This window comes from Diadema setosum, chromosome 1 (genome assembly GCF_964275005.1).
Source record: "Diadema setosum chromosome 1, eeDiaSeto1, whole genome shotgun sequence".
NCBI classification, from domain to species: domain Eukaryota; kingdom Metazoa; phylum Echinodermata; class Echinoidea; order Diadematoida; family Diadematidae; genus Diadema; species Diadema setosum.
Genome location: NC_092685.1, coordinates 18,285,506 through 18,309,920, shown reverse-complemented (window position 1 = coordinate 18,309,920; position 24,415 = coordinate 18,285,506). Strand labels below are relative to the sequence as shown.

The window sequence follows — 24,415 nt, the reverse complement described above, 5'->3', positions numbered from 1 at the left end:
AATGAATCTTTGGAATATTGAACCTCACTTCACTTTCAGATTAATGAGCCTACAGAATAACGAATACCACCCAAATTTGCAATATGGTAAACACAAGCAAGCCAAATATTATACAGTATTCATCGCATAATCGGGACAGGTTGGGGGTAGCAAACACGGCCCCTTTAAGCGGGGTGCCCGATTTCGCGATGAGCACTCACCATACACTAACGGCATACGACATGTACATGTAGTGCACACACACCCATGCATACTGACGTACTGTACATGTACATGAATACACAACCACGCTACCCATCGGTGCGACCCTCTAGCTCTCCCTGCACATGGCTTTGCTTATATCTGTATGTAGGGGAGAAGAATGTTCACGAAAGCATGTGTTTCGCAGTGGCATATATACTTATACACGGCTTTCGTGGCTATGCATCACTGTGCATGTACATGATTTGTGTACGTGTACTGGATGGACGGAGGTCAAAACACACCAGTCCGAAGCTTGCTTTGTAAGTTCGATGTAAACGACAACTGATAGGGATTCTTTGAAATATTGTTGTGGTATTTTGGTAGATTTTTTGTGTAAAATATCAACAAAATCAAAGATCGCTTGAAGAAAAACTGTCCCGTTTATCAGAGGTCCCCGCCCGATTATCCAGTGAAAATAGCATGCATTGGAAATGTTTCTGGGAAGCGTATGTCATTTAAGCGAGGTTCCCGATTATCAGATGCCCGATTATGCGATAAATACTGTATAACTTACCAGTCATTCCCTCAGTCTGTCTGATGAGGCTTCCTCAAGGTCTCTCTGCTCCAGCATCCACAGCCGCATCCAGTCTTGTTCCCATGACGATCCAGCGTCTCAGATTCTTGCACACGTCAACTGCTCTTGGCTAGACCAGACATATAAAAGATTTGAACTATAACGATGAACACCTTTCAGTCATAGCAATGGGTTTCTTCTACTGCAAAAACTCTGTAAGGGTGGCTTCAAGTTCAGTGCTAGTGCTTGTTATTCACTGCCATCTGAACACTGGCACCAGCGATAATTCTGAACTTGAAATCAGTTGGCATTAGCAGGTTGACCTGAGAATTATCATGTACACTTCCAGCAGCTAGTTTGGGGCCCAGTGCAACAGTTGAATGTTGTCTGCTAAACAGAGCTCCACTGCTCTCTTCCTGTTGGCGAGTTACATGTTTTCCCCTACAGGCTAATACCAGTTCATAGGGATTGTTGAATTTGTCAAGTTTGGTAGCATTGCTATGGATCCTTGTGAAATTCACAAAAGATTCTGTACATGAAACAATTTCTGGTTTTACAGTATACAATTTCACACACTTTTAATTTCACAGACTGTTACATCCAAACTGAACTCAATTTCTTTCAGTCATTATTGGGTCTGGTGTAATCTTCTGTTTTTAGATATACTTAGCAAAACCTTGTTGAAAGGATACTACGAAAACAGTGTGATCGAGGTAAAACACCGAACTTTGATCAATGTTCAACATGTTAGATTTACACAATTGTTAGGCCTATACCACATCTACTATATTGCCATTTTACAAGATACGGAACAATGTTGCCCCATCTTAACTCAAAGACTTGATTTCTTTTGGCTCCTCCACTTCAACCTGATCTTTCCGTTCCTCCTCTACTCTGCAATTACCATACTAGTAATGGTCCTTGCACTTGTATACTCATTATGGTGATAGGGCATTTTCTGTCATTGCTCCACCTCTTTGGAACAAATTCCCTTTTCATATTCAAAATACTGAAACTGTAGACAAGTTCAAACCATTGCTTAAAACTTAATTAATTTGATAAATTGTGTTTTTTTTCTTTATATAGTCCTATAATTATATGCTGTATTCTAATCTAAGTCTTTTGTTTAATATTAAAGGACAAGTTCACCTTCATAAACATAAGGATTGAGAGAATGTAGCAATATTAGTAGAACACATCATTGAAAGTTTGAGGAAACTCAGACAATCCGTTCAAAAATTATGAATTTTTGAAGTTTTGTGCAGTCACCGCTGGATGAGAAGACTACCGCAGCGTATGATGTCATATGAGTACAACAATATAAGGAAAATATAAAGAGAATTTCACAAAATTTCATCTTTTGAAAAAAGTACACATTCCCTTGACTCATTACTGACATTTATGTTATGGGTAATATTATTCCCCCTGCCTTTAGAAAGAGGCAAGTCAAGTGCTCTTTTATTATGCAAAAAAAGTGACAATATGTTGAATTTTCTTTACATTTTCTTTATACTGTTGTACGCATATGACATCACAAGCTGTAGTAGTCTCCTCATCTAGCAGTTCCAACACAAAAAATTTAAAAATTCATAACTTTTACATCGATTGTCTAATTTTCCTCAAACTTTCACTGATGTGTTCTACTAATATTGCTGCATTCTCTCAATCCTTATGTTTATGAAGGTGAACTTGTCCTTTAAAGGCAAAATTTACCATTTACAGATGAAACAAAAACCCAGCATTAGCGCTTCAAAACAGTTCTAAAGTGTGAGTTAGGGATAGAAACAACCTATGTAAACTAGAAATGTTGCTATGGCGACTGATGCCTCCGCCATAATGCATGATTCTCCCAATAGGTGTATAGTACAATGTCTTCACAATGTGTGATGAGTTTCACATAACTGGCAAAATAATGAAATGACAGGTTTGTCAGAAATGTCTTGAATGTTCACTTTCCTTGAACTAGGTTTGCTATAATAGTCTAAGAGTGCAGGTACATGTATTTGGGGAATTGAGGATTTTCACTTGACTTTTGACCGACCCTTTTATAAGTTTATGCATTGAGTAATTTTCAAGGTATGAAGAAAGAGTGTAATTACAGTATAAAATAGATTTTTTTTTTTTTGCATTTAATCCTGGTCTTTGACCCTTAACCTTTGACCTTCGGGCAGGAATTTCCCAGAGAATCTCCATTAGGTAATACATGTACATGTATATATTAAGTCCTAAAAATAATCCTGCAAGCATTGCATACATATACTTGTATATGAGGAAAATAGTAAAATTTTGAGTTGACCTTGACCTTTGACCCCCTAACTATGGACTCATGACCCCTAAATTTCCTAGATAATCCCTGCCAGTCAGTACATGCGTATGTACCAAGTTCCATGAAGATACATTGAACCATTTGCGAGAAAAGTAAAATTGTAACATTTTCACCTGACCTTTGACCTTATGACACGAAACTCTCTCTGGAGAATCTGTACGCATAGTACATGTCTACCCTAAGATTTAAGAAAATACCTTCGGGCATTGCATAGACATGGGGGAAATAGCAACATTTTTAGCATTTGACCTTGACCTTTTGACCTTTGACCTCTTGGCAATTTCACTAAAAAACTACTCAACTAATTGTTCCATCACACATCATCCTTGGACCAAGTTTGGAGAAAGTTGCTTCATCCAGTTTTGAGTTATCACATAAACAGATAAATTTTAGGATTTGACCTTGATCTTTGACCTCTGACCTCGGTCCGATTTCACTCAAAAACTAATCAAGTAATTGTCCCATCATACATCATCCTCAAACAAAGTTTGGTGAAATTTGCTTGATCCAGTCTTGAGTTATCACGTAAACGGATACAATTTCATGATTTGACCTTGACCTTTGACCTTTGGCCTTTAACCGATTTCACCCAAAATCTAATCAAGTAATTGCCCTATCATACTTTATACTTGGACCAAGTTTGATAAAATTCCAGTCAATATTACTCAAGTTATCGCGTAAACGAATGCGGACGGACGTACGTACGGAGGTACGTACGTACGTACAGACGTACAGGTGTAGGGACATACGGACAACCCGAAAACATAATGCCTCCGGCACCACTTCGTGGCGGAGGCATAAAAATTGAACAAGTAAAATCGATGGTAAGTATTGTTAGATATACAAAATATGAACAATAGTTATAATAAAATGTTTTTAGACTAAACTGTCTACAGTTATGGTTTCATGAGAAAAATAGTGATATCTCCATATATTTTCGGCTTTATTGCAAAAATTTAATATGGTAGGATGTTTCGTGATACAACTGACCTATATGCATCAAAAGTGATATGTTGAAAATTTTTGAAAACACTGCTCGCAAAGGTAAACAGAACCTTTAATGAACCTATCGATGCCAGTATTAAGTGCTATATAAGTGTTATTTATCATTATTATTATTAAAATTGTTATCACCTGATGCTACAGAACATCACATTAACAGAGCTTTATACTAAGTAGTTGGTTCTCTGGAGAAAATGTTCAATTTCTTCTGATTTCTTTTTACTGTGACAGGATTTAAAGAAAAAATGTAAGGTAGTATCCTTCATTTACAAAGTTTGACAATAGATGCACTGCTATCACATCAACAAGTGCAATAAATTTCATGGAATATAATAATGAGCATAAGCATTTAGAAAATGTTCATCAAATGTCATCAAGTTCTCACAAGATAAATTATCAATTTCTTCAACCTTTGTTTTCAACATTTGACCACAAATAAGATACTGGTATGTGCACTTTGTGATTTTAATGCACTGTGCCATTGTTACAAGCTGCTAAGAACATGTCTATGATGCTAGTCTCCCATGATCCTTTGCACATGGTGCATGCTCTATGCAAATAATGGCAAATAGTGCAGTTTGACATTGTCCACAACTTCTTCACACACATAAATATCATGGTTTTTATCTTACAAGCCCCACTCATCAGATTCAACAAGCACTGTGTATGGGAATTTTTCCAAACATCAGATGAGAAAACAAAACCATGGGGTCCTCTATCCCATGGTAGAGCTAGTTGGATGACAGAATGTGAAAATGGACAAATCACGTCACCCTGAATGCCTATACCAATGATGAGAACGCATAGGCTGTCGCTGTTTGCTTTCCAAACACTCGACCGGGTGTGAAAGGAAATATTATTTGCTGAATCTCAGGAGGAAGTTATCAGGAGACAATAAAAACAGTGATTGAACGAATCGCGGGAGCTATCGGAGCTTTAGGCGAATGCCTTGCTCAATGATGTATAACATCACATTATGTCCACAAGTTATTCATGTCGCAAATAGATGTGAAGTATGATCATGGAAAAGAGAATAAGAGATTAAAATGTGAAGAAATAGACTGAAAAAAGACAGAAACACTGACTGGAAGTGTTCTGGATGATCTTACTTCTTCTTCCTGAATTTTAAATAGAATCAATCCCTGGATCTGCTCTTGAGCACAGAAAAAGTAATTGCAAGAACCTATAGAGAAAAAAAAAAACAAAAAACGAACAAACAAATGACCAGTTCTGGCAAGGAACATAGTGACTCCAGGAAAAGGGAATTTACCTAAAATTTTGAATGGTTCTCAACAACTCTCATATGTTGCACTGAATTTAAAATGAGTAAGGAACCCAGTGTTAAAGAAACAAACAATTTCAATAAGAGAGTGAATAGACTCAGCTGCAATGTTTAAAAAACAAAAACAAAAAGATTAAAAAAAAGAATTAAAAAACATCTGAAGAACCTGAAATCATACTTCTTTCAAATACATTATGCTTAATCATATTCAATATTTCCATTAAGATGTTTAGAAAGAGAGTCACTGAAAACTATCATGAGCCACACACACACACACAAAAAAAACAAATCTTCCCTGAGAACCAAAATAATGATGGCAACTTAGTTCTAGGTCAACTAAACAACCTCTCTTCTGTCTCTAGATTGACCCAACATTAGGATCTTTTATAACAACAAATAAGAAAATCAGTAAGTTTTCCACATCCTCTCTAGGAAAAAAAAAATGGAAACTATTTAGGTACCCCACCATAGCTCACACCTCCCATGGCCCTGATGGATTCCCATGGATTTGAACAATGTAGGGATCGCAATAATTAATCTTATGTATAGCTACAACTTGTCAATAAGCAGATGGGGGTAACCTACTCCAAGAGGGCAGTGCACTCTCTAAACTAAAATTCACTGATTTTAGAGAGATGGGGTGCACCTGGCAGTGTAAAGTGATGCACAAATTATTTGTGGATATCATTCCTGTTCATTCCAAAGGCTAAAACCTAAAGCTTTTCTTGAAGCAATTCCAAAGTTTTGAAAGTACATCAAAAGATATCACGGGCTCATACATGCTTCAAAATTATCCGATGGATGTAGGCTAACCCTTTCTGTCCTGTCCATAAAATCTTTGTGTATGATGTTAAAAGCATTTGAACATGGTCATCGTGAGACAGTTAAATCAGGAAATATGTAAACTTTGTAGACCTATAGTCCTAAATGATGTCTTACCAACATCCACAGTAAAAGCTCTTGTGTCATGCTAATAATATTTCCTGGAGTCTTCCCAATAGACACTACTCTCTCCTCGTATGAGAATGGTCTTGAAATGAAAAGAAGTCCATCGTCAAATAGAACAATAGAACACCTTTCCAGTGTCTCATGGTCAATTTTGGTACAAAATTAGTCATTTCGTGGATGAAATGATCCATCTCATTGATCATCTCATCGATGAAATGACTGATTTCATGACAAAATCGACTGTGCAACACTTCGTGCCCCACAGAGCTTATCCTCAAAGTTGGCTTATCCACGAGGTTACGGATCACCATCTAAATGTAACTGATGTAATTCCATTTATACCGCTAGCAAAACAAATTCTGTGTGGAATTTACATGTATGCATGCTTTCTTCTTTTGTTCTGCTTCCTTGAGCCCCCACTCAAGCATTCTTATGGTGAAGCTGCCATGTCATCTTCCATGTTCATTGTGATTTGTTATAAATCTTAAAAACATTCTTATTCCTCATCCCAATCACTATTAATTCTGAAACTCTGTGACCAGTATATGTAGCATATCACCTTTTCTTCCTTGTATACTGTGACTTCAAAACTTCACACTCACATTTTCCCACCTGCAAACTTTATGAAACCATTAAAGTCCCCTGATTTTTCTTTCTTTCTTTCCTTCTTGTCGATTACATATTGATAACCAGAACTGGTTGCCTTGGTCTGGATTTCTATTTATGGCGTCCATCAATCTTTCATTCTACTTCTCTTACTGTCTCTTCCCTCCCTCTCTGGGTCACGCCATTTCATGACGGTGTACCCGAAATTCCCAGCATTGTCACTTCAAACACTGTTCCGCAACCGGTCTGAGTCATGTGATTAAGTGATCAGACGCGCTGGTACTTTCCCATGGTCCTGTTTTAATTTTGTTATTGAACTCCATCAACTCGCCAACAACTTCCTCCTCCGCAGATAAGCTAAGGGCAGAAGCTTCTTTCTGTGACCAAAGCTACCATGCCTTGAACGGACATTGAGAACAAAAAAAAAGCATCAGCTGTTCTGAGAGAAAAACAAAACAACGAAGTAAAACATGCACGCTCATAACGAGGCATTGAATGTGTGCGAGTGCCAGTGTTCATTAGTGTAGAACTGTAGATGGGTGGGGATGTGCTATTATTTAACTCAATTCAGGGATCGGTTTATTGCTTTCGATTGCCTGTTAGATTATAACACGTACCAGGAATCTGGCATTTGGCCTGAAAGAAATTGTGAAATGTTCTTTGCCATGACAGACTGACTTAATTAAACCATTAATGAAACAAGAGACTCGGGGGTCTCGCGCACACCTGAGTACAGCAAGTTCACCTTCCATGCATTCTTGCAGACTGAGAACATTGGAAACTTGGGGCCGGGGCAGCTTTGAGAGCTGGGGGCATGGTGTACATTTGCATACTCCATCACACTGGTAAAAATACAATTATACATTGTACTTGCCAAGTACACTGTACTTTATAAAGGTTAGAATATGCAGTTTGGAGAAAAAAAAGTCTCAAAGCTCTATCACTTCTGATTCTACAAAAGAATATTATTGAATATTCCTTAATTTAAGACACAATTTAGGTCTGCATATGGATTCCCCCCCCCCCCCCAACTCCGGGGGGCAGCCCTGGATTTGCAATGACAAACTTTGAACTAAAGTCATCAATGTACAAACTCATGGTATTAACTTTGCTTTATCATATCTGGTTCTAAATAAGAAGATTTGTAAGTATTCCTTAATGTTGGGGGGATTAGGCCCCTATGGGGCCCCAAAGGGGAGCATGGTGCCCAGTTGAACAAATTGAGATGCTACCTGCCAAATTTGGTGAACATTCATCAAGGAATTTTTCAAGAAGAATATGTGACCCGCTACAACAAAATGGTCCTAAAGTCGCGCACGGTCGAAGCCGTGAAAATCGAGTTTGAAGTTAGAGCATCAAAATTGGTCAAAACTTACGATTTTCTGAATTTGACGTATTATTAGAGTCTGACATGTCTTCTATCATCTGTCGAAATTTTGAAGCAAAATGATGAAAGGAAAGACCAAAAAATAGCGTTTTTCTGGGCCATGTTTTTTTTTTTTTTTTTTTTTTGGCGTTTCAACGAAGCAGAAACTGGTTCGAACATTTTGATTGAGCGCAACACATATCACATAGGCTCCGCACCTAACAACGACCAGAGTGATCTCATTGGTCAGTTTGCTGCTTGCCGCTAACCGAAGCATGAAGCTCGCACACTGCCCAGTCGACTGGTGCGTGCTGGTGGGGTGCGCTATGCCCAGCCGCTTCTCCTGACATCCTGGTCACTGATTGGTCGGTGAGGAGACCGCCGACGCTGTGTTTGAATGAGCATTTCGGGGGTTGCTAGGGCTTAACTTCTATTGTCCGGAGGTGAATACTGACTTGCGTGTCTCTTGATTGTGATTGCGTCGCAAGGAGAACTTTTAGGGCGCTTTTCTCGAAACAGTGATTTCCCAGACGTCTTGACATGCACTCTTTTAAACATTGATATCTCTGCAGCCGATTATTTTTATAAGACATGTTATATATCAATTTAAAGCAGAAAGATTAGGGAATTGTGTCATGCAATTTTCAAATAATCGACCTCCCCCGACTTTAGGATCATTTTGTTGTAGCGGGTCACATATGAACATGTACAATGTAAGTCCCCATTTGGACCCATCCCATCCCACTCCCCTTGGTCCCGGGGGGGGGGGGGGGGGGGGTGTGACCCCTAAGTTTGCCATGAACAAACTTCAAACAACAGCCATCAATATACTGACTCATTGTATTAACTTAGCTCAGTCATTTCTAGTTCTAGAGAAAATCTTTAAAGATTCCTTACTGGGTGGTGGGTTGGGCCCCCTGGGGGTCCCCAGGAGGGGCATGGTGCCCACTTGAAGAAACTGAGATTCTATCCCCCTGGCGATGCTACCGTTTGGTACCTGCTAAGTTTGGTGAAAATTCATCATGGGGTTTTCAAGAAAAAAAATGAGGGGGGGGGGGAGGCACCCCTGATTCCGCCATGAACAAACTTGAAACTACAGTCATCAATGTACTAACCCATAGTATTAACTAAGCTCCTACACTTCTGGTTCTAGAAAAGAAGATTTCTGAAGATTTCTTAACATGGGGAGGTTTGGGCCCCCCTGGGGGCCCCCAGGTGGGGCATGGTGCCCATTTGAACAAATTGAGATCCTATCCCCCTAGGGATGCTACCTGCCAAGTTTGGTGAAAATCAGTCATGGGGTTCTAAAGAAGAAGATGAAAATGTAAAAAGTTTACGCACACCGCATGAAGAGCGATCACAATAGCTCACTTGAGCCTTCGGCTCAGGTGAGCTAAAAATAAAACTGAAACCCCTCTGTTTCATTTTGGAACACAAATTTCACAAAGCAGAGAATTGAATTTTTATGCCATTCTGTCTTTCTAATCTGCTGTAGAAATGATGACACATGAAAGAAGCATCCCTAAATGAGAAGAAGATGTGTTAAATGTTGAGCTGTACGCAGGAATGTATTCCTTGAGAGTCAGGAATATGTTCAATATTTAGGTGAATACACAAGTAAAGGAGTACAGTGATGGAGTGGGGAAAAGGTGCATCCCCCTCTTACATAAGTTAGCTTTTGCATTTTTAGAAATGAAATTTAATGATCTGGTGCACACTCTGGTTGGAATATTTGGTAAATCTTTGGTCAAATTAGTGAGAAAAGAAGTATATGAAAACATAGAAACAATGGTCATGGACAACGTTAAAGTAAACTAAATTCTTTAATTGCTGCATGATCTTCTAAATTACTTATCAAATTATTTTCCTTTTTTGAAAATGTAAGATCTGAGTTTAGAGAAAAACGGGGTTTTGATATTTTTGGATTTTGCCACAGATCCTTGGTTTTGAAATTTCAGCCTTTTTCATAATTATGTCGCACATGCAAATGCACACACTGAAGTGCCTTATGTAACATTAAACTGGGGCCATATATAAACCTCTGCTCATTGTTTCTCACCACATCATGTGAAATCAAAGAATAATTCAAAACTGACTGAATTACAATGCTAAAGGTTTGATGGAATTTTATATTGTGACATTCCCCTAAAGTTTTTCTCTACTGTTCTTGACAGCAATATTCAGTGAATATTGCTTTACCATTGAACATTCTTTCCAAATGTGAAATTGACTTCAGAAAAAGCCTGCAGTACTTATTATTCACAGAACTCTGTACTCATACTTTCCCTTTGTGAAAAAACAAAACCAAAAAAACAAAACAAAACAAAACCATTCAGAATGAGAAGGCACATGGCAGAGAAGAAAAAAGTATAGAATAAACGTTTCATGAGGCTTATAAGCTTCCAGCTACTCCAAAAGGAACATCATTCATGTTTTAGCGGTGATAATTTTTGCAGAAGCACTCAAACTCAAGAGCCTCCATGTGCGCTCTTCGTGTTTGCAGAGCTCTTAGCAACTAGCACATGCAGGTTGTGAATATTAATGACTGCAATTGTGACGCAAACATCCCTTTCATGCGGTCTGAATGCTATCTATCATTTACAAATGTCCCATCAAATTTTGAAAAGGGCTCCATCTGGCCATTGTGAAACAAACAACCCTTAGAACATCAACCAACAAGAAAAAAAGAAAGAAAATAAAACGACAACACCACCTTGCACATTTTTGAATGCACACAAAACAGAATGATGAAAGGGGAAAAAATTTGAAGGTTCTACACATGAGTTGAGAGTGAAACAAACACTAAGTTTAATGTTTAACTGCTCCACATGCTACTTCCAAGTTCTCAAAATGTTTAGCTGGCATCAAAGTATAAAAACGAAAGACAATAGCATGATGTCTGTCTGCTAAAGACCAAACTAAGGAGGTAAGGAGGCACTTCTGGTCACTGGACACGGCTTCAACCCACTTCATTGATCCTAGGAATTAATTGGTGAACTTTCCTGACAAGGATGGGGAAAGTGACAGCAGTCATAAAAATTGTGGGAATGATGAATGACATCCAATAAATAGTATTTAAAGGACAAGTTCACCTTCATATACTTGTGGATTGAGTGAATGCAGCAATATAAGTAGAACACATCAGTGAGAGTTTGGGGGAAATCGGACAATCCATTCAAAAGTTCTGAATTTTTAAAGTATCTGCACAGTCACTGCTGGATGATCTTCCTTATTTCTCATCCAATTTTGTCACATTTGTGGTATTCTGCAGGGAATAATTTTCTCTTCCTTTTGAAGTTTATTTATTTTTAGGGTGGATTTCCTCTTCAAATCTTGTTTATCACGAATGAGAGCAACCCCCCAAAAATAAGATGGCAAGACAGAATGTGTCAAAAAAAAAAAAACTCAAAGGAAAATTTAGTATCTTTAAAAAAAAAAAATGAATTGAAGGAAATTTGGGAAATTAAAGCACCAGATCTGTTGCAAAAGTTACACAATTTAACCTGTTTCAAGATTTGCAACAGTTGGGATGTACATGGTGTTGAAGGGAATTCATTCATTTTTTATGTTATCTAAAGATTTCATTTTTTTTTTAAAAAGGCAATGGAATCAAATTCCTCTATCTCAGCGCATTTGAAAAAAAAAAAGACACATTTGAAATCCTGAGTACAGTCCTGCAGAAATATGTCAATCACAGAAATGGGGAGTTGGTTATACTTTACCAGCAACAGATTTTCAAACCACATCATACCTTATCAACTCACCACATCATATTCAATCATACTGCATTACACCTCATCAAACTACATGTTAACACATCATATCACATCAAATTACATCTTACCACATTATGCCACATCATACCACATCATCATCATACAACAAACCGCATCAAACCTTGTCAGAACACATCATATTACATCAAACCACATTACACTAAATCTTACTACATCATACAACATTATATCACATTATACCACATCATGTCACATAATATCAAACTTCATCTTACGACGTAATACCATTTAACATCACATCACATCGTTATACCATGTCACATCATACCCCATCGAAGTGCCTGTCACTTCTCCTCAGATCGGACAAGTGGAGACTCCAGGAGGACACACATTCCCAAATATCATTGATTCAACATTCAAGCTTAGAGATGGAGAGGGAGATAGACACTGGTGCTTAATACTGAGGACACCAGTCTTGATCATATCTCTAGTTTTGCATGGATGTCTATGTCATTATGACAATGCATTCACATTTAGTCAGAAATCATACACCATTACAGGATGGTTTGCAACTTGAAATGTTATCATGTTGTATGGACCTGACATTGTGCATGAATAATTTGAGCCTAAAGTTTACATATTAAGCACAAAGTACAAAGTCCCTAAGCCAGGATCTAGGGACCACTCAAGGCCCCTGGAAGCTCCAGGGTTCTCGGTGTGCTCTGGCGCTATATCTTAGCCTTATTCTTAACATTAGACGATGGTGAGTGAGCTGTGATATGAGGATCAAAGTTTCAACCAGATTTAAAGTAAGATTGTGGGATCATTTGACTCATTTGTAAGTTTCTTACTTTCAGCATATCGGGAATTTCTAGGTAGGATGTCATACAAAAATTGTTGCATGTCGCTCAAACAAGCTCAAAACTCTCATAGCCCATGTGGTCATCCAGTTTATTCTACTTCACTTGCTTACCAGTACTCACTTTTTCTGTTTTATCTGTCTGTCTGTCTGGCCGTCTATAACAACACCTCATATCACTACATTGTATCTTTGCTTCTCCTTGACGAGTTTGTACGTCTAAACCAGTTAAGTTAGTAAGCATCACTGCTGTTCATTTTCCCTTGATTTCATGCAAAATTATTGGTGTGTGGAATAAACTAGGAATTCATACATAGGCAATGGTACACATTCCCCATTGTTCATCACTCCACACTACTTACCTTCATTCTACATAAATATTGGAAAACAATGTGTATTCTCAGGCTTACAAAAAGATGGAATGATTCAACTGCAGAAAATTAGAATTTCAGCTACATTTCAGAGACCATTGACCTTTTCAGAAGTCTTTTCTTTGAAGAAGTCTTTTCTGCATAAAGACAGGAGACAAAATACTCTGGGTTTCCTCAGATTTTAAAGATAAAGAGCCATTTGTGTTCTGTTAGATGAAAAAAATAATGAATTTAATGAACCCTGTGATTATGCCCCTAGTATCTTGTGGACATATGTGAAATCTCACTCCTACTTGAGTTTGACTTGATTTGATTTGATTACCCTTTTCATGTATCTCACAGGGCTACAGTTTAGTCTGAGAGGGGTAAAGATCAAAGTTGAGGTTGTGGAGTTGCACGGCACCATGACCCAGACAACTTGATCTCAGCTACAGAAATGAACGTGCAATCATCAAGCCCATACTAAGACAGAATAGTACCATGTGATCACAGAGCTGCTCCAAAGTGTGGCCCTCCTCTGCAGCAAGGTATTTGACATGGAAGAGTTTGCCATCAAAGAAGCGCCAAGGCAACAGGGCGTCCATCTTGAATGGAAGGCAGCAGACTGAATTAGCAGCGCAGCCATGGCTCACACCACGCATAAAAATGGTTGCCATGTGGACTGCCCTTGGACTCACCCTGGGCACCTTTAAAAGAGAGAAAACAGCATTATCTAGCAGGGACTGACGACTGGACAACACACAGATTGTTGCATTTAATCGAAATGACATTTGCTACATAAATTTCACTTCTTTGTTAAGTCTGGCTCACCATAAACACAATATTTCATGGTACTTTTACCTATTTCCTTGGATCTCAACACTGGCACAGCCTTGTTTACAAGGTGTTGCTAGGTACTAGCAAGAACAATCTCACGATTTGTAATGATACGTATGATGGGAAAAGAAAACTCTGGTCTTATCTTGTTGTTGCATATAGATGATTGCCAAAAACAAGGGCCAATGTTTAGAATTGTTTGTTCCTAAAGGGGATGGCTAGTAACTGATCAGTGGGAATCAGTGGGAATGCTGGGGGATGATTGTTCCAATCCTTGTGGGATTTGTTTAAGAGTACATTATATATCTATTGTTGTGTGAAAATTATTTGCTTCAGAATGGTCTCATATTCAAGTAATGTGCAGTTTAATATTTCCAGGTTAGCATGCCTGTACAGTGACGGGGCATTAAACTGCACATTATTTGAATATGAGACCATTCTGAAGCAAATAATTTTCACACAACAATAGATATATAATGTATTCTTAAATGAATCCCACAAGGATTGGAACAATCATCCCCCAGCATTCCCACTGATTCCCACTGATCAGTTACTAGCCATCCCCTTCAAAAGGTATCCACACAATACATCACATAACTGTTAGTCACAAAGTGCAGGAAATATTACATATAAATATCACTGAACTGAGGTCATTATACAGGACTAAAGAATAGTCAACATATATATATATATATACATGACAACACCACTATTGTCATGTGGTTTGAATGGTGGTCACTGATTTCCTCAGCACAATTTCAGATCTGTTATTTTCACACTGTCAACACTTCCCCGCAAATTCATCAACAAATGATGGCATTGGTATGGCGTAAACTGTGTTTAGGTCAAACTCAATCTGGTTTGATGGAGGAGAATGAAGATATCACCTGCAGTTTCTTTTGTTTACATTCAGTCAGGACAACATCAAGTAATAGTTTCATAAGGCTTTTAGTCAATCATACCTTCCACATTCAATTATTTACAGTCAATTATGTTGCAATAAGATCAATGGACAGTATAGCAACTGATAGCAAATTTTGAATGGGAGTATGCAATAATTCAATCTAATCATCACACTTGGTTTGGGGTACCTTAAGTTTAGCAAGGGATTGTGGGTGGTTGCCCTGAAGACAGACGGCCTGTGAGACAAAGGCATCCACATCACAAGACCTCAGCGTGGACGGTGGGGCCTCAAGGAGCAAGAAATGAAGGATGCAGCACAGAAGGAGGTAGTGGTCAGCAACGGAGTCCACAATGCCCTCTGTCCAGAGACGGCTGCAGTGCATGATGGAGAAGAAGGCCTGGTGACGGAGCCGTTTTGTTGACGCATCCACGGAGCTGGACCACAGGTCTTCCAGTCTTGGCTGAGGAGCTGCAAGAAGAGGATGTAGACAAAAGAATTAACATGCCATGCATACATGCCATGTCATCTTTGTGTATAATTAAGGATGGGAAATTCAGAATGTCTACCATCTTCCCATCAAGAGCACTGTCAAAAAGAAAGATCCTAAATCTCCAGGACGTGCATCTTCTATTTTCAGTAGCAGCACTGGAAGAGGGGGGGATGGAGACAAAGAGGAATTAACACATATATCTAAACTTTTCTTATGCGGCATCCTTTTATCATCATAACCACATGGAATCACTTCCTTTCTTTGAGTGAAGGTGCCTTGAACACTTTGTAAAAGTTGCTACTGTTTTCCTGCAAAATCTTATTGTTATTTTCATTGTTTTCATGATAATGGCAACAGTGATGATGATGATGGCTATCACTTTATCATCACTTATACTGCAATTGATGCAAAAACTGAATTTCTTTACATTCTGTGTAAAGAATGGTTACAGACTGACTTACAAGAACAATGACAGAATATGCAGGAACATTAGGGGAAAAAATACTTTTGAGATTATATTCTGATTGATATTTTCATCTTAAGCAAGAACTTATGAAAATTTAAAGAAGGAAACATTTAAGGTATATACTGTACAGGTTTTTAAAAAAATGCGAATGGCATATTCTAAACACATATGTGACCTGCTACAACAAATGGATTCGAAAGTAGGAGGAGGACAATTTTCTGAAAATGGCATGACATTATTCCCTTACTCTTCTACTCTAATTTCATATATAGCACAACTCATAAAAGTACTCTGTTGCGGAGATATCGATGATTTTATTAGCGCATGTCAAGTGGTTGAGAAAATCAGAGTTTCGAGAAAAATGTCTTCAAAGTTTTCCTTCCGACACTATCATGATCAAGGGGAGGCGAGACAGTTTTCACCGCTTGACAATAGAAGGCATGCTCCTAGCGACCTCCATGATGTTCATTCAAGCTTAGCGCCAGCGGTCTACGCACGACCAATAGGTAATCAGGATGCCACACACTGACCAATAAGATCACTCCCTTGTTGTTAGAGGCGGAGTCTAGCTGCGGGCGCTAAATCCAAATCTTCGGACATGTTCCTGATACATTGAAAGTCAGAAAATCATGGACCAGAAAAACGCTGATTTCTTGCCTTTTCTTTGATCATTTAGCTTCGAAATTTCGGCAGATGATAGACAAAACATTAGACTACAAAATTATGTGAAAAACAGAAATCCGATTGTTTTGACCAATTTTGATGATGTGACTTCAAACTTGTCAGTGACTTTAGGATCGTTTTGTTGTAGCGGGTCACATATTATTTAACATGCAACTGTGCAGCTTTAGAGAAATCATGCTGTAAGCCAAACAGACCAAAATAAATTGCCATACCACCAACAAAACAGATAAATAAATGAACAGTAAGATAGCAGTCTCAAGCATGTCATCTTCAAAACAGAAATTTTCTACCAGAATGCAAGTTTGAACTTACAGAAATCAAGAGGTATTCCTTTGACAATCTCAGGATGATCCATCGAGTATCCAGCATGTGCGTAGATTTCTTCCACTGTTCCAAAGTCTGAGTTGACCGCACCTGAGTCTGCGGATCCAGGAGATGTCTCCGACAGCAGAGACAGTTCTTGCGATAGCATAATGCCATACATGCGTTGCCTGAGAGGTTTTAAAACCTGTGACGCGGAGGGCATGCTCTCATCAGTGTCATCTTCAAAGGACATATTTGAGAGGTTCTGCCTCAGAATCAGGCTCCTTAAGACAAAGTCTGAAATTTGCACCTCCTGGTGGCATGTTTTGATTCTCTGTATGATACTCTTGTCCACCTGTGTGCTATGTCCATGGGTGTCAGCACTGTAAGCCCCTCCCATCTCAACATGCGGTTGCTGAGCTCCTGGCCTTGCCTGGGCTGGCCCATGATCTTGCCACTGGCAGGTATAGTCCTGCACACACTCATAGAGGTATCCATCGCCTAAAAATTGTCCAACTTGACTGGCAACCCAGTTCAGGCTGTGTGCTGACAGGTCTCTAAGCTGCAGTGAATTGATGAATCCTGCCACACACGGAATCAGTGGGTCCCGCCCTCCTCGTGTCACCCAGTTATGAAACTCAGACAACCTCTCGGGCGGCACTGTATCATTACCGACAAGGCAAGCAAGAAGAGGTAGATGCTGGGGAGGAAGTCCGAGGTACTGACACAGAACATCCTTCCTAAATTGCTGGATGCGCTGTATCTTTCCCCTGTAACATTTCATAAACAGGAACTGCGGGAAATCGTAGATCATAAAATCGGTATCCCTGCCAGCGATGCCAAAACACTTGTGCCTCTTACAGTACAGATAAAACTCTCGATCAACCTCCATGGTGGAAAAGTACACTGATGCACCAAGGCTCTTCAGAGCCTGGCTAGTGAAGGAGCTCAGGCCAGGTGGTATATGAAGTAGCTGATGAGGAGGATGCTTCCCTGAGTTTTTGATCTCTGCAAATATCTTTGACACAAGCTTACGTTCATTCTTCCTCCTATCCACCCACACCTTCAGCTTCTTCTTCTCTATCACAGCATCGAAGATTATGACGAGGTCAAAACCAGCCCCTTGGAACGCAGCCAAGAGATGTTTCAAGTTTTCAATGTACTGCACCCACTGGCCTCCATATGCATACTCCAGATCCCCATAGATGTTGCGGATGAAATTATTGCAGTCAAACAGGAGGACGGGTCTGGCGTTGTGGGTTCTCCGATAATGGTCAGCCAGTCTGCGAAGATCGACGTCCACAAATGCCTCTGGACACTGCCTCTCAACAAATGACAACAGTCCCCTGACCCCCATTTCAGAAATGAGGATGTTGCACTGGAGCAGGGGAGGGCAGCACACAAAATCTGCAGACAGAGAACATTTTGACAGAGATGGGATATAAGGTATCATATAGTACCGTATATCAAGTATCATCTATGTAAGTAATATCCAATATGCTCTCAATCTTAATAGCTTGTGGAGACAAAATTCCTCATGCTCATATTGACTTTAATAGAGTAAAATCAGACAAACAATTGGAATGAAATAAAGAATGCTGTGCAGTTTTGAAGTGTCACATTGTGAGGAAGTTAATTGTGTGGAAGTTGATGATATATCACCTCAATAATCTCCAAATTTCATGTTCACAGATATTTCTTAAATTTGTTTTGTTTTGTTTGTTTTTGCTTTTTGTTCTTTGTTCTTTTTATAGTTGAATGTGCATAACATTACACATACTAGCATACATGTTTCCGGCTAGCCTGACTAGTACAGCGACAGGGCTGTGTATAGTTAGTTTCCGGCCAGCCATAGCCATCATTTCGCCCAAGCTGGGAAGGCACCAAATGCCATGAAATGAGCATGCTGGTATTTTCATGCCGCAAGTTTAATGTGATCAAGATCAGGTGGCAATATTTTGGTGTGCTGTTAAATTCGCAGCCCAACAGTGATTCATGAAATTTGCAAACATTAAACCCTCACAAAAATAGCATTTTTTATCAGTTGTTTATAGTAAAATCTTGTCAAGCATGCCACGAACAAAAGATGTACTTGGCTGCCTGTTGAAAACCCACATCAGGTGCCTTATGGGACAGCTTCTTCCAGTTATGTTTGGTAACAGCTAACCCCGGGGCACTCCATCGTGCAGTTGTAAACTGTGATGTGTGAGCATTCGGGCTGGTCACAGTTTAATAGGTAACAGCATGCTAGAATATAGGCCAAGTATTGCAGAAATCATGCATAACCAGACTGGAAAATTGCATCCCCTAAATTTCCCGTCTCATCACCATTATGTGGATAATTTCTTTCACTCTCTCCTGAAGCCCAATTTGTTTTAAGCCAGTAATTTATTTCATGCTCCGTCATTAACACTCAAACACATAGGCCTAGATCAAAGTTCTAGACATCCAGTAATTCACTCTAGAGTTAAATACCCTGTTTGCAGCAGGCTTTGTAGAGGGTGCCTACTAGCCCGACCAGATGCCATGTGACATTTGTTTACAACGATAGGGCTGTGTAGTTAGGCGCCTAGACTACTTGCCTTGAGGGTCGTTTCATTCATCGATGAAAAGGCCCAATTGAGTGTCACTTCCCATAACAGTTGCGAGTATAAACTCCTGCTTGTGTTTTAAAGTGGGAATAAGCACACAAGATGTTCATTTAATAGCTGTTTTATTGATAAATAAAGGTGCCCCTGCCTGAAACAGGCACCCTGCTGCAAACTAACTGGGTTGTTTACTCTAGAACATGGAGAGTAATTTTACTACTAGACAGCATAGAAAGAAAGATCCGTCTGTCCGGAGGAGTCATTTATTTTTTTGACGTTATCGCTCTCCTCGGGATCTGTAAAGCCAGATGCAGTCTTCACGGAACATTTCCCGGGAGACCAGATACAGACCGGTCTTTCTCTATTGACCGAAAGATCCGTCTGTATCTGTCCGCCAGGGAATGTTCCGCAGAGACTGCGTCTGGCTTCACGGATCCCCTCCGTGTCTACGGAGGACAGCGTTAATGGCAAAATATAAAAGAGTCCTCCGGACAGACGGATCTTTCTGTCTATAGACAGCAGAGCTCTAGAATCTAGAGCCCAGTGTCTACATCGGGGGTACATGGTCTACTCACTTGATTCCGCTGTTTTGACCACCCATAAATTTAATATCACACACCCCAGCACCAGACTGATACAAATCTAGGAAATACCTTAAGTTTTTGTATACTATCCCACCCATTTTCGCATCCCATGCACATGAAGTCATGCGGAGATATTTCATCAAATGGTTCCGTTGAGCGTTGTTTGCGAATTGCGATTGTTTGCTTGCAATAGTCAAGTAGAACACACAATAATTACAACGCATGGGACTAAGCGAGGAAGAAAGGTTTCCACTATCGCCAATACCGGTACATCACTGAACGACGTGAACCTACGATTTTCTGAACATCGAAAATGTATATTCACATCCATCATTACCTTGTAAATTGCTCCTGGTGTGCAGATCAATCACAGATCATAAGGACTTAATTTACATGCTGCGCTAGATTGACACATGCTCGTACCAGATAAAGCACACAAAATGCTGTGTATCATCATACCGGTACACAACACATCGGTGATCCAATCTGGAGCTGGGGTCGAGGGCACGACGCAACGTGTAGGGGGATTCCCCAGCTCTGTTGTTTCGGGCCCACATAGATGGAGTTGTACGCGATTCACGGCGTAGACTGACCTATTACTGTTTATGTTGTATCTTTTTTTTAATCCTTTTCTTTTTGTTTACGTGTATGTGTATTGTATCAATGTGAATAGAAATAGAAAATAAATGTGCTTGAACCATCCACTGAGTCTCGAGCGTAAGACCGATGCAGTTTTAGTAATTCAATTCAATACAATTTAATATTTTGCTCCTTTATACCTCATTGTCTATTCTCAATAAACATGCACCTTTGTCCGCTTGAAATGAAACGATAGTCTAAGATTGTCATGGCTTACTGATGATGTAAGAACGGGAAAGAAGAAGAGTAGGAAGGCAGAAAAGATATGGAGGAAATATCGGTCTGTTTCCGACGACAATGCATTACGCTATACAAACCAGATTATAACAAGACGTTTTTGTAATGAATACGGTGCTCTTACGAAAGATTGCACTGAGTTCACTGCTGATAACAGTTGAAATCAAAAGAAACTCTTTGATACAACATATCGTCGTCGAACATGACGACAAATATGACCTTGTAATTCCTCCTGTGAAGAAAACCATGAATTTGTCGATGGACTTGTTAATTTCTTCGAACAAAAAGTATAGTCAAAATCCACTGCAATATGGAACCAGTCTTACATGCATGAATAGGATGTTTGTGTTGATTTCTCCTAAGTAATCTTCTGTTTCCAGGCATGTAAATACCACGCTGCTATCTCAAAATCATGTTCGTAATGACGATAATCACATTTCTGGTACCCCATAAGATCTCAATGCCGCCTTTGACGCTGTTTATCATAATGATAATAATTACAATAACGATAATACTACTACTACTACTACTACTACTACTACTAATAATAATAATAATGATAATAATAATAGTAATAATAATAATAATAATAATAATAATAATAATAATAACAATAATAATAATAATAATAATAATAATAATAATAATAATAATAATAATAATAATGATAATAATAATGATAATAATAATAATAATAATAATAATAATAATAATAATAATAATAATAATAATAATAATAATAATAATAATAAGCCAGGGTAGCCTCTTCAGTGTGGTCACTGCGCTACCACAGGGCCCTGCCATTATCATTACTCTGACGTTGCCAGGTACTATTTTATCCATCTGGGTCGAGAGGGACGTGGTGGATGAAACATCTTGTCCAAGGACGCCGAAGCACTGAGCGGGACTCGATTGGGAGTCGGAAGTCTTATCCACTATATGCCACAGCGCCCCACACATCATATGCATATACTATGGATATACTGCAATGTGATTTCGGGATTACACGCAGTTTCTGTCTTGCTTGCAGTCTTGAACCTGTCTGACTGGAAACAGCAAGTATCAGTCGTGACAACACCTCAAATGAATTTGATGTTAAATTAGGCATTCATGAAGATTCCAGGCTCGTCCTCCTTTTGTTTTATTTTTTTCACTTCCAGTCGACTCTATGCAATAACTGATGAATCTATATTCTCATAATATATCTTGCCAATGCTATGCAGCTGATAAAGTCAATATAATGGCATACAATTATGTAATAATCTCGTTTAGCCCCGGCCGTTATAGGAAAAAAGAGCAAATCTGTGTTTCAGATCCTGATGAGCAGGGATCTTGAATACTGTTAGAGATTTTCGTGTGTGGATGTACATAATAGGCAGCAATTTGAAACTTGACGATTGTAAAACTGAATTTCTTATTATTGGAACATTAAGACAAGTGTCAAAATCAAATTTCAAATATGTTATACGGGTCAGGAAACAATGAATTAAGTCAGGCAGTCCGCAGTTGCAAAACTAACAAACAAACAAAAATCTGGGTATGTGGTTTGACTACCAGCTTAGCATGCTGGAGACAGAATGGTCCCAAACCTGAAATGCAGACTGCTGTAATCTATTTAACCTTCGTCACAGTCGAAAACACCTAACTATATAGTACATTGTACAAGCATGAAAACACTTGGTTCATGCCTCTTTTAACACAATAATGTAGACTACATAGTAGACTGTTGAGTGGAAACTGCGCTTTGTATACAATTATTTCCATTATTGGACCCGAACAAAATTGCAACAATAATTGACATTGGTATCGGTTGTTCGTTCTTTGGGACAGTTGCACCTGTCATGATATTAAAGACAGAATCTAATTTCTAACAAGAAGTTAGAACTATCTCTGAAAAAAAAAAATGGTCTAACAGTTGTCTAGTAGTACACGTACCAACCTTTCGGAGTGACAACTTTACATATAAGCATTTATTGATAAAGACAAGAAGCAAACAATATCAAACAAGAGTGAATTCCAAGCTTTTTCAATTCTTACAAACCGTTGTTTAAAATGTGTGCATTGTTTTCTACTGTACTGATGTGTTTGTAATCTTATCTTACAGGTAATCGGGAAGGATGTGAGGTAACCATAGTACTTGCAAATGAATCCGAGTCCTGGGTCAGTGTTTGCGAACTCATGTGATGATGATGATGATGATGGTGATGATGGTGATGATGGTGATGATGGTGACGATGGTGACGATGGTGACGATGGTGACGATGATGACGATGATGACGATGACAATGAGTTTGTGTATGTGTGTGTGTGCGTGTGTGTGTGTGTATGTGTGTGTGTGTGTGCGTGTGTGCGTGTGTGTGTGTGTGTGTGTGTGTGTGTGTGTGTGTGTGTGTGTGTGTGTGTGTGTGTGAATTGGGGGAGGAAGCGGGTGTGGTGGGTGACATGTTGTGGGTGCGGCTGATCATATAAGAGATGTGTGGCTGTGGATTGGGTTTGGGTTTCGGCAATTTCATCCCTTTCTTCTGCTTTCTTCTGCTTCGTTTTATTCTTATATCGTACTTTTGGAGAGGCGCATCATTAAGGGGTGGTTAACACAGCACAGATTTGCATTCTCTTCACGACTTTAACAGCCTGCAGATATAGCCTTAGCTCTGGGTGGAAGCAGTAAAGAAATGTATTGGATTCTGTTCCACTGCATTTACATGAGTGTATCATGGTGAGTAAAAATGGATTTCATTTTCATTATTTTGGAGCAAACATACAAGACTGATTGACAGATTGCCCTACATCGACGTAAATAAGCACTGAATTGATCAGTGTTTTAGTAGAAGCCAGAGGAGGTCGTAGGTTCGAATCCTGCTCGAGTATGTACGCCCATGATTTTTATCATGGCTACTACTAAAACACTGGTCAATTCAGTGCTTATTTACGTCGATGTAGAGCAGTCTGTCAATCAGTTGCAATGAAAACATCTCGACGGAAGAATTTAATGAATTTGAATACATAAAAGACATTTGTCTTTTTTCCAATGTTAGGTGCCCCATTTTTGTTATACATGTCCATGTGTTTCATTAGGCAGCATCAATTCTAGAAGTATTGATTTTTTTGTTTTAATATTGCTAAATAATACTGCTTGTATTATTTCAGGTTGCTCAATGATATCTCAGCATAGATTATTATTTTTATATCTTTTTCTGTGTGAGCGTGTTAACTCTCTTTGATGAGCTCGCTCGTCTCGCTCGTGTCTTTCTTGTCTTTGTTCTGAATGAAAAGGAAAGACGCTTTTATAGTCGAATATCGTGTTTTTTGTTGTTGAAGTTTAGACATCTCATCAAGACTAGTATCCGCTTTTTAAAGGGGATAAGACACCGCAGTTCATGGACAAAATGTGGGGCAACGAAGCTCCGTAACAACACACAGCTCCCTGCTTTTTCCTATTCTTCCTCCGAT

The 24,415-nt window shown here is 39.0% G+C and overlaps 1 protein-coding gene across 1 annotated transcript; it reads right to left on the bottom strand.

The window, feature by feature from the left end:
- Positions 1 to 791: 791 nt before the first annotated feature.
- Positions 792 to 20,456, bottom strand: LOC140237505 (constitutive coactivator of peroxisome proliferator-activated receptor gamma-like). The gene is made up of 5 exons (XM_072317440.1): positions 20,427 to 20,456; positions 16,927 to 18,324; positions 15,162 to 15,442; positions 13,734 to 13,940; positions 792 to 887 (listed from the first exon to the last, which is right to left on the bottom strand). The coding sequence occupies exons 2-5, from the start codon at positions 18,272 to 18,274 to the stop codon at positions 792 to 794; spliced, it is 1,932 nt and encodes a 643-aa protein (XP_072173541.1). The 5' UTR covers positions 18,275 to 18,324; positions 20,427 to 20,456.
- Positions 20,457 to 24,415: the final 3,959 nt, after the last annotated feature.